Source organism: Scyliorhinus torazame, chromosome 16 (genome assembly GCF_047496885.1).
Source record: "Scyliorhinus torazame isolate Kashiwa2021f chromosome 16, sScyTor2.1, whole genome shotgun sequence".
In the NCBI taxonomy this organism is placed as follows: domain Eukaryota; kingdom Metazoa; phylum Chordata; class Chondrichthyes; order Carcharhiniformes; family Scyliorhinidae; genus Scyliorhinus; species Scyliorhinus torazame.
In genome coordinates this window covers 126,863,517-126,877,455 of record NC_092722.1, presented here as the reverse complement: position 1 = coordinate 126,877,455, position 13,939 = coordinate 126,863,517, and the positions used below count along the sequence as shown (strand labels likewise).

General features: G+C 48.5%; 1 protein-coding gene across 3 annotated transcripts in view; it reads right to left on the bottom strand.

Annotated features, from left to right (window-relative positions):
• Positions 1-13,939, bottom strand: part of rpp30 (ribonuclease P/MRP 30 subunit) — a 67,648-nt gene that overhangs the window by 48,705 nt on the left and 5,004 nt on the right. For all 3 annotated transcript variants that reach the window (XM_072479021.1, XM_072479023.1, XM_072479022.1), the window contains one exon: positions 3,051-3,107. In XM_072479021.1, coding sequence (XP_072335122.1) covers positions 3,051-3,107 — 57 coding nt within the window. The remainder of the gene's footprint in view (positions 1-3,050; positions 3,108-13,939) is intronic.

Genomic DNA, 13,939 nt, shown 5'->3' with positions numbered 1-13,939 from the left:
TTTAAAAATGGAATTTACGTGTAACCAGATTAATGGACGATATTGTCTATAGTTATTGTTTATATTTATTTACACAAAATGTGCTTAAAACTAACCACTTTATTCTGCTCCTTGCAATATGGAAAAGGATAATGATTAAAAGAACAGAAAAAAAATTGCTACATGACCGGAGTAGGAACCGTGAAGACAGTTCCAATGGAGGAGACATACAAAAGGTTACAATAACTACAAAATATTAAAATATTGCATACTAGAAATACTATTTGCCATCGTCAAATCCCCTATTGCAGTGATTCTCAAAGTCTTGTCTGCAGACCACTGATCCAGGAGTCATCCAGGTGGCCCAGGGGCTGGTCCAACATGCAAGTCAATGATATGCAACACCAAGATCAAAGCCATACAAGGATAGACCAGAACCCTCATTCCCACCACTCGTTTATTTCACACCACCAGACTGGCTCCCACATGCAGGGTACAAATCTTCAAAAACAAGAACAATAATGTAGATTGAAAAGCAAGATTTACATTACTGTTACAACACACAATTGCCAAATCAAGTTTTCAACATTTGTGGGTCTGAAAACAGAGCAGGAGGTGGTGAACATGGAGCCTGACATGAGACTAGTTATTCAGTTTGGTACCAAACATCACTTCATTTGTGTCTCAAAAGCAGTGTTGGATTGCCCATTAACTCTGGTGAGACTTTTTGCGGTGGCAAAGGAAACCAAGAGGAGTGGGACTGGTAGATGGCTCGCAGTGTCTTTTGTCCCAACTACGTTGTCTAAGGATGAAATGTTTGAGAACCACTACACTTTAGGCAATACATTGTACACTGAAATAATACTGTGGTACTGAAAACAGGCTGAGAAAATACACATAGGCCAGGAACAGAAACTGTCTCATGAGACCTTGGCTGGAATCGATACTGGCCATCTGCAAAAGCAGTCTTCTGCTACTTTGAAAATTCTAATTATTTTTCAGTTTGTCGAGATTGAATGAAAGTAATACTTTGAATCCCTTTTTGCCTCCATGGATGAATGAGGGTGTGTGCATTTGCTAAAGAATTTATGTATTTCCTTTCTAGTTTTTTTTAAAAACATGTTATATTCTGCAAAACGGAGTATCAATTGGGAGTTGTAAACTGGATTTTAATTTTCTAAATCAAACTAACTCATTTGGCTCCAGGCCTAGTATATCTTTGTGCTTTTGTTTAAATACAGATGTATCACAAATCACAGCCAACGATTCTAGAAGCTTCGTGAATTCCAAGATTGCTCTGTCACAACATAGTGACAATGGGGTCATTTTCTTTTGTGGAAATGGTTAACTCATTCAGACTTCACTGTTGCCCTTTGAATTAAAGTTTGTGAAGCACTTACCTTCTACACCAATTACAATGTCTGATGATGTAACTTCTCTTAAAACTACCATGGCGGGATATAATTGCTCTCGAGATCTAATTGATTAAATGGCAAGTAAGTGAAAATAGTAACTAATATGGAAAGGATAATAAATAAATTCTAATTTTGACAAAAAAAGGCAATAGGAGTTAGTCTGTATGGGCTGCTGAGCTGAGCTTCAAACCCCTTTCACTGTGTGAAAGGAGATAAATTGAACATTCTCAGTTTACAATGTCACCATTTGAAACTCGTATATTTTATAGAAGTTTTTGTGTGTGTTATCAATACCGAGTAAATGCTAACTCAGGTAATGAGTATGTGAACATGTAAAATTGGTTGTTTTAATCCTGAGTATTAAACCACAAATAGTTTAGAAATTAATGACCTTCTGTACAAGGATAAGGGCTGTTATGTGTTCATGAGTGAGGTGATCTACAGGTGGGGAGATAATGTTAAATTTGGGGAGTGTCAATGAAGCTGTAACAGATGGTGGGATTTTTCAATCACTTAATCACCTGGGGTTAGGGAATGGGAGTCAAAACTTTAAAGGAAATAGCTTGGTTGGGACAATATTTGGAATTGGAGTTTAAAGTGGAAATACACCCTTGGTTACATACAGGTCGTGTTGCATTTTGTTATTATTGCTACTGTTCTCATTACCAAATATCAAGCTTTTGCAATGTTATGTTAAAAGATGGACAAATGGAAGTTTGATTAAATGTGGCATCGGTAATGAGAGATAGGAATTGGGTTTTAAATATGTAATTGAATAAGCTTTGGATATCGTAAGGAAAGTATGCATCTCTGACTCACTCTGGGGATAGGGTTGCCCAAATTAATGATCGCATGCCTTTACTTATGGGATCACAGGGGGAAAGGTGGTACTGAAAATAGGCCGAGAAGATACACATAGGCCAGGAACAGAAACGGTCTCATGAGACCTTGGCTGGAATTGATACTGGCCATCTGCAAAAAGCACCCAAGTCAAGGCATAAACCTGTTATTGCTATATGGACTTTGATTACCCACTCCAAGTCTATGAATATCTAACAAACTTCCTGACACAGGTGATCAACTTTGCAGCAGGACGAAGAACAGACAAAAGAAGCCATCAGACTCCTTAATGAGCTGATGGCTGGTCAGACAAGGGAAGTTTCAGAGGACAATGGGACTTGATTGAACCACCATGGATAAACAGGAGTATCCTGTCTTTCTCATTAACAAGTTGGGGTCTGGCTCAGGCAATGGCCAGTGGTGGGCATATACACATGACTCAATCCTTGCTTCCAGCATAAAAGAAAGGAGCATCGAACAGATCTTGAGCAATAACCTGGGAGTTGCTCAGGCACAACCATTGCGAGAAGGACCCTGGGTTTCGAACCCAGAGAAGGCATCAACATCGAGTGATCGAAGCCTGTCAGCTTCCTTTATTAAGTGCGGGTAAAATCCAAAGCTCAGCTGTGAGTAGGAGTCATATTTCCTTGAGTAATAGAATTGTAAATAAAATTGCGTTAAACTGTGAACCTGCTTTGTCCTTTGTTCATCTTGCAAATAAGGGCACCAGAGTAAAACTTTTGAGTAAGTAAACTGGTCGAAAGCATCAGAGATTTTAAAAGATATCCATTTTGTGAAACTCATTTATCTACATACCTGCACAATAGGTGGAGATGGATAAAGTTCTGTAACAGCTATCGGTTTGGCAATTTCCTGGAAAACATTTTATTTGTAATAAATGTCAAATTAAAAATATATAATTTTTCAATTGAAATACACAATTTGCACTTTTGTTGCTGATGGTCAAACTGTAAATGTGTATAACATTTGGAATTGTAAGTTGATAAATTCAGACAAGTATAATCAATTTGAGCATATAATTAAAGGTGTCCACTGCAGTAACATTTTATGGAGTAATGTAATCATGGAATGCAACAGCTTGTATTTATACAGTTTGTAAATAAATTTTACTATTAAAAACTTAATTACGTTCGAAAAGAAACAGGCTCCAAAGCTTTTTGCTTGGCACTGAAGACAGCTCACGAGAAATACAAAAAGTAAAAGGAACAACAATTTATACTGCATGAGAAGAGTGTGCTGATTGGTTGGCAAGAGGACTTTAATGGTTAGAGGTGTTGCCATGGAGGATGCAGTAGGAAATAGTTAACTGCCAAGCCAATTCAGGATTAGAATAGCAAAGTGGACCAGTCTTGAAAATATCAAATTTAGAAGCCTTAAAGTTGTGTCAGATAGGTGTGGATGGGAGAGTATGTGTAATGGAGGGTGGTGAGCCACATAGTGCCACCTGTGCTTCAGTTGTTAGGTTCAATTCTTGAAATTTGGACAGATTTTTATTTATAAAGAAAGAAAAATTCATGCCACAGGGCAGTTGGGTATGTTTCTAGGTCCAAACTTCGTGGTAGATAAGCAAAGTATTATGCATGCCACAAATCCGAAATAAAACCAGAAAAAACTGGAAATACTCAGATCAGGTAGAAGTGCAGTGAGGAAATGCAGTTAACGTTTCAGGGATGACTTTATCACAGCTAGGATTAAGGATGATTGAGAATTGTGATGACGCTACGTAGTTAGTGGTATTTTGGAGGCATCAGATTGGAATGACTAAGTCAACGTATTTCAAAAGTGAAATTTTGGTTTGCTTATTTTGTTATAAATTCTATTAATTTTACAACATTATTATAAAGCAGGTTTGTCCACCCTTTTCCAGTGGGGGATGCCATATTTCAAAAATTTCCTCCCTTAATGAGCTAATTTTGGATATATACCGTGGGCAGCACGGTAGCATTGTGGATAGCACAATTGCTTCACAGCTCCAGGGTCCCAGGTTCGATTGCGGCTTGGGTCACTGTCTGTGCGGAGTCTGCACATCCTCCCAGTGTGTGCGTGGGTTTCCTCCGGGTGCTCCGGTTTCCTCCCACAGTCCAAAGATGTGCAGGTTAGGTTGATTGGCCATGATAAATTGCCCGTAGTGTCCAAAATTGCCCTTCGTGTTGTGTGGGGTTACTGGGTTATGGGGATAGGGTGGAGGTGTTGACCTTGGGTAGGGTGCTCTTTCCAAGGGCCGGTGCAGACTCGATGGGCCGAATGGCCTCCTTCTGCACTGTAAATTCTGTGGTAATCTATGATAAAATTTGGTACAATATTAAAATGAATTTCAAAACAAAACGGATATGTGCAAAGAAACAATGTGCTGAGCAAAAAAATAAGCAATAAATAAATAAAGCAGAGTATTAAGAGCGTAAAAGGGAGAGTGTGTGTTTCTGGTTCACTTCCAGTCTCAAGGCACTCACTCAGTCACCCTCACCCAGAGAGTGGCTGATGACGTGTATTAGCTGAGAGTGAATGGGAACCCTGATACTGGGAGAATCCAGACTTAAGGATACATTTTGCGTCTACACACACTCCCTCGCCCCCTCACACGGTATAGAACATAGAACAGTACAGCAGAGAACAGGCCCTTCGGCCCTCGATGTTGTGCCGAGCTTTGTTCGAAACCAAGATCAAGCTATCCCACTCCCTGTCATTCTGGTGTGCTCCATGTGCCTATCCAATAACCGCTTGAAAGTTCCTAAAGCGTCCTACCTTGGACATCCCTCCAATATCTCCCACCCCGAACCTTGTAGTTATGCCCCCTTGTAACAGCTACATCCACCCGAGGAAATAGTCTCTGAACGTCCACTCTATCTATTCCCCTCATAATCTTATGAACCTCTATTAAGTCGTCTCTCATCCTCCTCCGCTCCAAAGAGAAAAACCCTAGCTCCCTCAACCTTTCCTCATAAGACCTACCCTCCAAACCAGGCAACATCCTGCTAAATCTCCTTTGCACCCCTTCCAATGCTTCCACATCCCTCTTATAGTGAGGTGACCAGAACTGCACACAATACTCCAAATGTGGTCTCACCAGGGTCCTATACAGTTGCAACGTAACTCCACGGCTCTTGAACTCAATTGGCCAAATTTCCATCTATCCCACACCTCCTTACTTTCTTCATGAGCCGACCATGGGGAACGCTATCAAACGTTTTACTGAAATCCACGTATCCCTACCTTCTTCTCACACATGCACACTCCTGTCTCTCTCCCCCTCACTTGCGTACAGATGCACTTTCCACCTTCTGACTCGTGTGCAGACGCACTTTCCCTCCTCTCCTTCACTCGCATACAGATACACACTTTCATAGAAACATGGAAAATAGGTGCAATCGGCCGTTCAGCCCGCCGCGCCTGCACCGTCATTCAATATGATCATGCAAATTCTGTACCCCACTCTCGCTTTCCCAACATACCCCATGATCCCTTTTTTAGTAAATGCCACGCCAGGCTCCCCCTTGAATATATCCAACAGCTTTCTGTGGGAAAGAATTCCACAAGTTCACAACTCTCAGAGAAGAAGTTCTTCCTCATCTCAGTCCTGAATGGCTTACCCCTAGATCTGGACGTCCCCAAAATCGGGAACATTCTTCCCACGTATCACCTGTCAGTCCCATCAGGATTTTGTATGTTTCTATGAGATCCCCTCTCATTCTTCTAAACTCCAGTGAGTACAAGCCCAGTCAGTCCTGCCACCCCGGGAATTAAGTCTGTTGAACCTTTGCTGGACACCCTCGATAGCAAGACTGTCCTTCCTCAAACTAGGAGGCCAAAACTGCAGACAATACTCAAGGTGTGGCCTCACCAAGGCCCTGTATAACTGCAGCAAGGCATCCCTACTCCTATACTCAAACCCACTCGCTATGAAGGCCAACATGCCATTAGCTTTCCTCACCGCCTGCTTGCCAACCTTCAGCAACTGGTCCAGCATGACACCCAAGTCCCGTTGCACTTCCCCTTTTCCTAAACTGCCACTACTCAAGATAATAATCTGCCTTCCTGTTTTTGCAACCAAAGTGGATAACCTCACATTTACCCACATTATATTGCATTTGCCAAGTATTTGCCCACTCAGCCAGCCTATCCAAGTCACCCTGCAGCCTCTTTGCATCCTCCTCACAGCACACACTGCCACCCAGCATAATGTCGCCCACAAATTTGGAGACATTGCTTGCAATTCCTGCTTCCAAATCATCAATGTAAATTGCGCACAGCGCCTCCCTCTCTTGGACAGACGCGCAATTACCCCCCCACCTCCCCGCACCATATACACTTTCTCTCCACACACTTTCTCTCTACACACACTTTCTCTCCACACACACTTTCTCTCCACACACACACACACTTTCTCTCCACACACACACACTTTCTTCACACACACACACTTTCCTTTTAATAAAATATATTTTATTAAAGTTTTTCAATCACAATTTTTTCCCCATACAAATCAAAAAAGAGAAATTAAAAGTACAAGTAACATGATAACTACAATCTAACATTAAGTAACTAACATGGTAAACTAACCAAATAACATAAAGTGATACTCTTCCCCCCCCCCCTCCCAAAACCCAAACATCTTACCCCGCTCCCCCTCCCGGGTTGCTGCTGCTGGTCATCTGTCTTCCCTCTAACGTTCCGCTAGGTAGTCGAGGAACGGTTGACACCGCCTGGTGAACCCTTGAGCCGATCCTCTCAGCGCAAACTTAATCTGCTCCAGTTTTATGAACCCCGCCATATCGTTTATCCAGGCCTCCAGTCCGGGGGGTTTCGCTTCCTTCCACGAGTAAAATCCTACGCCGGGCTACTAGGGACGCAAAGGCCACGACATCGGCCTCTTTTGCCTCCTGCACTCCCGGCTCATCCGCAACTCCAAATAAAGCTAACCCCCAGCCTGGCTTGACCCGGACCTTCACCACCTTCGAGATCACTCCCGTCACTCCCCTCCAGTGCCGGGCACATCCAAAACATGTGTGTGGTTTGCCGGGCTTCCGCCGCACCTCCCACACTTGTCCTCCACTCCGGAGAACCTGCTCAACCTTGCTCCCGTTATGTGTGCTCTATGCAGCACCTTAAATTGGATCAGGCTAAGCCTGGCACACGAGGAAGAGGAATTTACCCTGCTTAGGGCATCAGCCCACAAACCCTCCTCAATCTCCTCCCCGAGCTCTTCTTCCCATTTTCCCTTCAGTTCGCCCACCAGCTCCTCCCCCTCTTCTGTCATCTCCCGGTATATCTCTGAAACTTGCCCTCCCCGACCCACCCCCCCGAAAGTACTCTATCCTGGATCTCCTGTGTCGGGAGCAGCGGAAATTCCCTCATCTGTTGTCTTGTGAACGCCCTAACCTGCATATACCTAAAGAAATTTCCCCGGGGCAGCTTATACTTTTCCTCAAGCGCTCCCAAGCTCGCAAACGTCCCGTCTATAAATAAATCTCCCACTCTCCTGATTCCCAACTGGTGCCAGCTCTGAAATCCTCCATCCAGCCTCCCTGGGGCAAACCTATGGTTGTTCCTAATTGGGGACCCCACCAAGGCTCCCAACACACCTCTCTGTCGCCTCCATTGCCCCCAGATACTTAATGTTGCCGCCACCACTGGGCTCGTGGTAAATTTTTTTGGTGAGAGCGGTAGTGGCGCCGTCACCAGCGCTTCTAGACTCGTCCCTTTACAGGACTTCATCTCTAATCTTTTCCACGCCGCTCCCTCTCCCTCTATCATCCATTTACGAATCATCGCCACATTGGGGGCCCAGTAGTAGTCACCCAAATTCGGCAGCACCAGTCCCTCTCTGTCTCTACTACGTTGTAAGAACCCCCTCCTTACCCTCGGGACCTTCCCTGCCCACACGAAGCTCGTGATGCTCCTGTCTATTTTTTAAAAAAAGGCCTTAGTGATCAGTATAGGGAGACATTGGAACACAAATAGGAGCCTCGGGAGGACCATCATCTTAATTGCCTGCACTCTGCCCGCCAGTGACAGCGGCTGCATGTCCCACCTTTTGAAATCCTCTTCCATTTGTTCCACCAGTCGTGTCAGATTAAGTCTGTGTAAGGTTCCCCAGCTCCTGGCTATCTGAATCCCCAGGTATCGAAAGTTTCTTTCCACTCTCCTTAGCGGTAGGCCATCTATCCCTCTACTCTGGTCCCCAGGGTGTATCACAAAAAGTTCACTCTTTCCCATGTTGAGCCTATATCCCGAGAAATCTCCAAACTCCCTCAAAATCTGCATGACCTCGGTCATCCCCCCCACTGGGTCCGCCACATACAGCAGTAGGTCATCCGCGTAGAGTGACACACGGTGTTCCTCTCCCCCTCTAATCACCCCTCTCCATTTTCTGGAGTCTCTCAGCGCTATGGCCAGTGGTTCAATTGCCAACGCGAACAGTAATGGGGACAGCGGGCATCCCTGTCTTGTTCCCCTGTATAGTCGAAAATACTCCGACCTTTGCCAACCCGTGACCACACTTGCCGTTGGGGCCCCATAGAGGAATTTGACCCAGCTAACAAACCCGTCCCCGAACCCGAACCTCCTCAGCACCTCCCATAGATACTCCCACTCCACCCTATCAAATGCCTTCTCTGCATCCATTGCCGCCACTATCTCTGCCTCCCCCTCTACTGGGGGCATCATTATCACCCCTAATAGCCGTCGCACGTTGACATTTAGTTGTCTCCCCTTTACGAATCCTGTCTGGTCTTCGTGCACCACCCCCGGGACACAATCCTCTATCCTCGTTGCCAGCACCTTTGCTAGCAACTTGGCGTCCACATTTAACAGTGAGATAGGCCTATAGGACCCGCACTGCAGCGGATCTTTATCCCGCTTCAAAATTAGCGATATCGTCGCCTCCGACATTGTCGGGGGTAGGGTCCCCCCTTCTCTGGCCTCGTTAAAAGTCCTTACCAAGAGCGGGGCCAGCAAGTCCACATATTTTCTATAAAATTCCACCGGGAACCCATCTGGTCCGGGGGCCTTCCCTGCCTGCATGTTCCCCAGCCCCTTGGTCACCTCGTCCACCCCAATTGGCGCCCCCAGGCCTGCCACCTCCTGCTCCTCCACCCTCGGGAACCTTAATTGGTCCAAAAACTGCCGCATCTCCTCTTTTCCCTCCGGGGGTTGGGACCTATAAAGTCTTTCGTAAAAGGTCTTAAACACCTCGTTTATCTTTCCTGCTCTCCGCACCGTAGCTCCCTTTTCATCTCTAATTCCCCCTATCTCCCTCGCCGCTGTCCTCTTTCGCAGCTGATGGGCCAACAGGCGACTCGCCTTCTCCCCATATTCATATCTCATCCCCTGTACCTTCCTCCACTGCGCCTCCGCCCCCCTAGTGGTCAAAAGGTCGAACTCCGTCTGGAGTCGTCGTCTCTCCCTGTATAGTCCTTCCTCCGGGGCCTCCGCGTATTCTTTATCTACCCTTGAAATCTCCCCCAGTAATCTTTCCCTTTCCTTGGCCTCTATTTTCCCTTTGTGTGCCCTGATGGAGATCAGCTCTCCTCTGACCACCGCCTTTAGTGCTTCCCATACTACTCCCACTCGGACCTCCCCGTTGTCATTGGCCTCCAGGTGTCTCTCGATACATCCCTGCACCCTTCCACAGACTCCCTCATCCGCCAGCAATCCCACATCTAATCGCCAGAGTGCACGCTGCTCCCTCTCCTCTCCTAGTTCCAGGTCCACCCAATGTGGGGCATGATCTGAGACAGCCATGGCTGAATACTCAGTTTCTTCCACCCTCGAGATCAGCGACCTTCCCAAAACAAAGAAATCTATCCGGGAATACACCTTGTGAACATGGGAGAAGGAGGAGAACTCTTTGGCCTTCGGCCTAACAAATCGCCATGGATCCACTCCCCCCATTTGGTCCATAAACCCCTTAAGCACCTTGGCCGCTGCCGGCCTTCTTCCGGTCCTAGATCTAGATCTATCTAACCCTAGGTCCAACACGGTGTTGAAGTCTCCCCCCATTATCAGGTTTCCTACCTCCAGGTCCGGGATACGTCCCAGCATCCGCTTCATGAATCCCGCATCATCCCAATTCGGGGCATATACGTTAACCAACACGACCTCCGTTCCCTCCAGTCTGCCACTCACCATCACATATCTGCCTCCGCTATCTGCTACAATGCTCCTAGCTTCAAATGATACCCGTTTCCCCACCAGTATGGCCACCCCTCTGTTCTTTGCATCCAGCCCTGAGTGGAACACCTGTCCCACCCATCCTTTCCTTAACCTAACTTGGTCCGCCACCTTCAGGTGCGTCTCCAGAAGCATAGCCACGTCTGCCCTCAGTCCTTTCAAGTGCGTGAACACTCGGGCCCTTTTAATCGGCCCATTTAAGCCTCTCACGTTCCACGTGATCAGCCGAACTGGGGGGGCTACCTGCCCCCTTCCCGTGCCGACTAGCCATCACCCTCTCTAGGCCAGTCCCACGTCCCGGTTCCGCGCTCCCACCCGTTCCCCAGGTGGCGCATTCCAGCCCCGACCACCCTTTCTTTAACCAGTTCCTCTTTGATTTCTGCAGCAGCAACCCAGTTATCCTCCCCCCCCGCTAGATCCCCATCTAGCATGATTGCTCCCCCCATATTACTTCCGAAAGTCAGCTGACTTCAACTGACCCCGGCTTCTCCCGCTCACTCCTTGACCCCCCCCCCCCCCCCCCCCCCCGTGTGGGGAACTCCCATCTACCTTGCGCCTATCTTCCCGCCATCACCTTTCTGGCGCGGGAACAAGGACAGTAAGCCCCGTATTCTCTATAGTTGTCCCGCCCCTTGTGGCGCAGCTCCCTCTACTGCCCCACTCCCATTCCCCATCTCCCGTCTATGTCTCTTCTTTCCCCCCACCGGCGCCCACATTTCTTCGTGTGTCCCCCTTCCCAATTTACATCCCTATATACATCGGCATTGTCATTTCCCCTCGAACCTCAGTCCCTCAGTTCCGATCCAGTTTCTCGTTTTTAATAAAGGTCCATGCTTCTTCCGCCGTTTCGAAGTAGTGATGTCTCTCCTGGTACGTGACCCACAGTCGCGCCGGCTGCAGCATCCCGAACTTCACCTTCTTCTTGTGTAGCACCTCCTTGGCTCGATTAAAACTCGCCCCCCTTCTCGCCACCTCCGCACTCCAATCCTGGTACACCCGTACCACCGCATTCTCCCATCTACTACTTCGTACCTTTTTGGCCTATCTCAGAACCACTTCTCTGTCATTGAAGCGATGAAATCGCACGATCGTCGCCCTAGGTGGTTCTCCCGCCTTTGGTCTCCTCGCAGGGACCCGATGAGCCCCTTCCACTTCCAAGGGGCCTGAGGGGGCCTCAGCTCCCATTAGCGAGCTTAGCATCGTGCTCACGTAGGCCCCGCAGTCCGCTCCTTCCACTCCCTCGGGGAGACCCAGGATCCGAAGGTTCTTTCTCCGTGCTCCGTTTTCTAGGGCTTCAATCCTTTCAATGCACTTTTTGTGGAGCGCCTCGTGCGTCTGCGTTTTGACCGCCAGGCCCAGGATCTCGTCTTCGTTGTCCGTCACCTTCTGCTCCACCACGCGGAGCTCCATCCCCTGGGTCTTTTGTGCCTCCTTAAGCCGCTCAATTGCCTGTAGCATCGGGGTCAGCACCTCCTTCTTAAGCAGCTCCACACACCGTCTTAAAAATTCGTCTTGGTCCGACCCCATGTCGCCTGGGCTTTCTCCGCCGCCATCTTGCTCCTTTTTTCTCCTGTCCCTATCTTCGAGGATTCTTCGCGATCTGGCCGCCGCCGCTGATATTTTTCTCTTTCGTTGGGGGGGGGGGGGGGGGGGGGGGGGGGGGGGGGAGAACACTCCCTGTTGTCTCACCCCACACCGGGTTTTGTCCTGAAAACATTTCCCGCTGGGGCTCTTAAAAGAGCCCGAAGGTCCGTTCGAGCTGGAGCCGCCGAAACGTGCGGCTTAGCTGGACATCGCCGCAACCGGAAGTCCACACACACACACACACACACACACTTTCTCCACACACACACACATTCTCTCCACGCACACACACACATTCTCTCCACACACACACACACACATTCTCTCCACGCACACACACACACATTCTCTCCACGCACACACACACACATTCTCTCCACGCACACACACACACACACACATTCTCTCCACGCACACACACATTCTCTCCACGCACACACACACACACATTCTCTCCACGCGCGCACTTTCTCTCCACACACACGCGCGCGCACTTTCTCTCCACACGCGCGCGCGCGCACTTTCTCTCCACACGCGCGCGCGCGCGCACTTTCTCTCCACACGCGCGCGCGCGCGCGCGCACTTTCTCTCCACACGCGCGCGCGCGCGCGCGCACTTTCTCTCCACACGCGCGCGCGCACTTTCTCTCCACACACGCGCGCGCGCACTTTCTCTCCACACACGCGCGCGCGCACTTTCTCTCCACACACGCGCGCGCGCACTTTCTCTCCACACACGCGCGCGCGCACTTTCTCTCCACACACGCGCGCGCGCACTTTCTCTCCACACGCGCGCGCGCTTTCTCTCCACACGCGCGCGCGCGCGCACTTTCTCTCCACACACGCGCGCGCGCACTTTCTCTCCACACACGCGCGCGCGCACTTTCTCTCCACACACGCGCGCGCGCACTTTCTCTCCACACACGCGCGCGCGCACTTTCTCTCCACACACGCGCGCGCGCACTTTCTCTCCACACACGCGCGCGCGCACTTTCTCTCCACACACGCGCGCGCGCACTTTCTCTCCACACACGCGCGCGCGCACTTTCTCTCCACACACGCGCGCGCACTTTCTCTCCACACACACGCGCGCGCACTTTCTCTCCACACACACGCGCGCGCAGTTTCTCTCCACACACACACGCGCGCACTTTCTCTCCACACACACACGCGCGCACTTTCTCTCCACTTCCTCTACATTTCCTCTACACACGCACACACTTTCTCCACATAGACACTTTCTCTACATACAGACACACACTTTCTCTACATACAGACACACACTTTCTCTACATACAGACACACACTTTCTCTACATACAGACACACACTTTCTCTACATACAGACACACACTTTCTCTACATACAGACACACACTTTCTCTACATACAGACACACACTTTCTCTACATACAGACACACACTTTCTCTACATACAGACACACACTTTCTCTACATACAGACACACACTTTCTCTACATACAGACACACACTTTCTCTACATACAGACACACACTTTCTCTACATACAGACACACACTTTCTGTACATACAGACACACACTTTCTGTACATACAGACACACACTTTCTCTACATATACACTCACTTTCTCTGCATACACACACTTTCTCTACACACCTATTCCTGCTGCCTACGCTTTGCTTGGGGTGTCCGAGCTCCACTCTGGTTTCCTCACACCCCCACCCTCCTCTTGGGCCCCAGACGCCTGTGCTCCTCTCCCAGCACCAGTGTTCCCTGGGTCCGCTCCCCAGTATCACTGCTCCCTGGGCCCCTCAGTTCCCGAGCCCTTAAATTCCCAGGTCCATAATGTACCATCACTGGTGTTCACTGCTCCTCCAATCACAGATTGTTTCTATCCCACATTTTCGATCAGCAGCATGGGAAAGAAACGGTCAGTGATTGGAGCAGTTCCA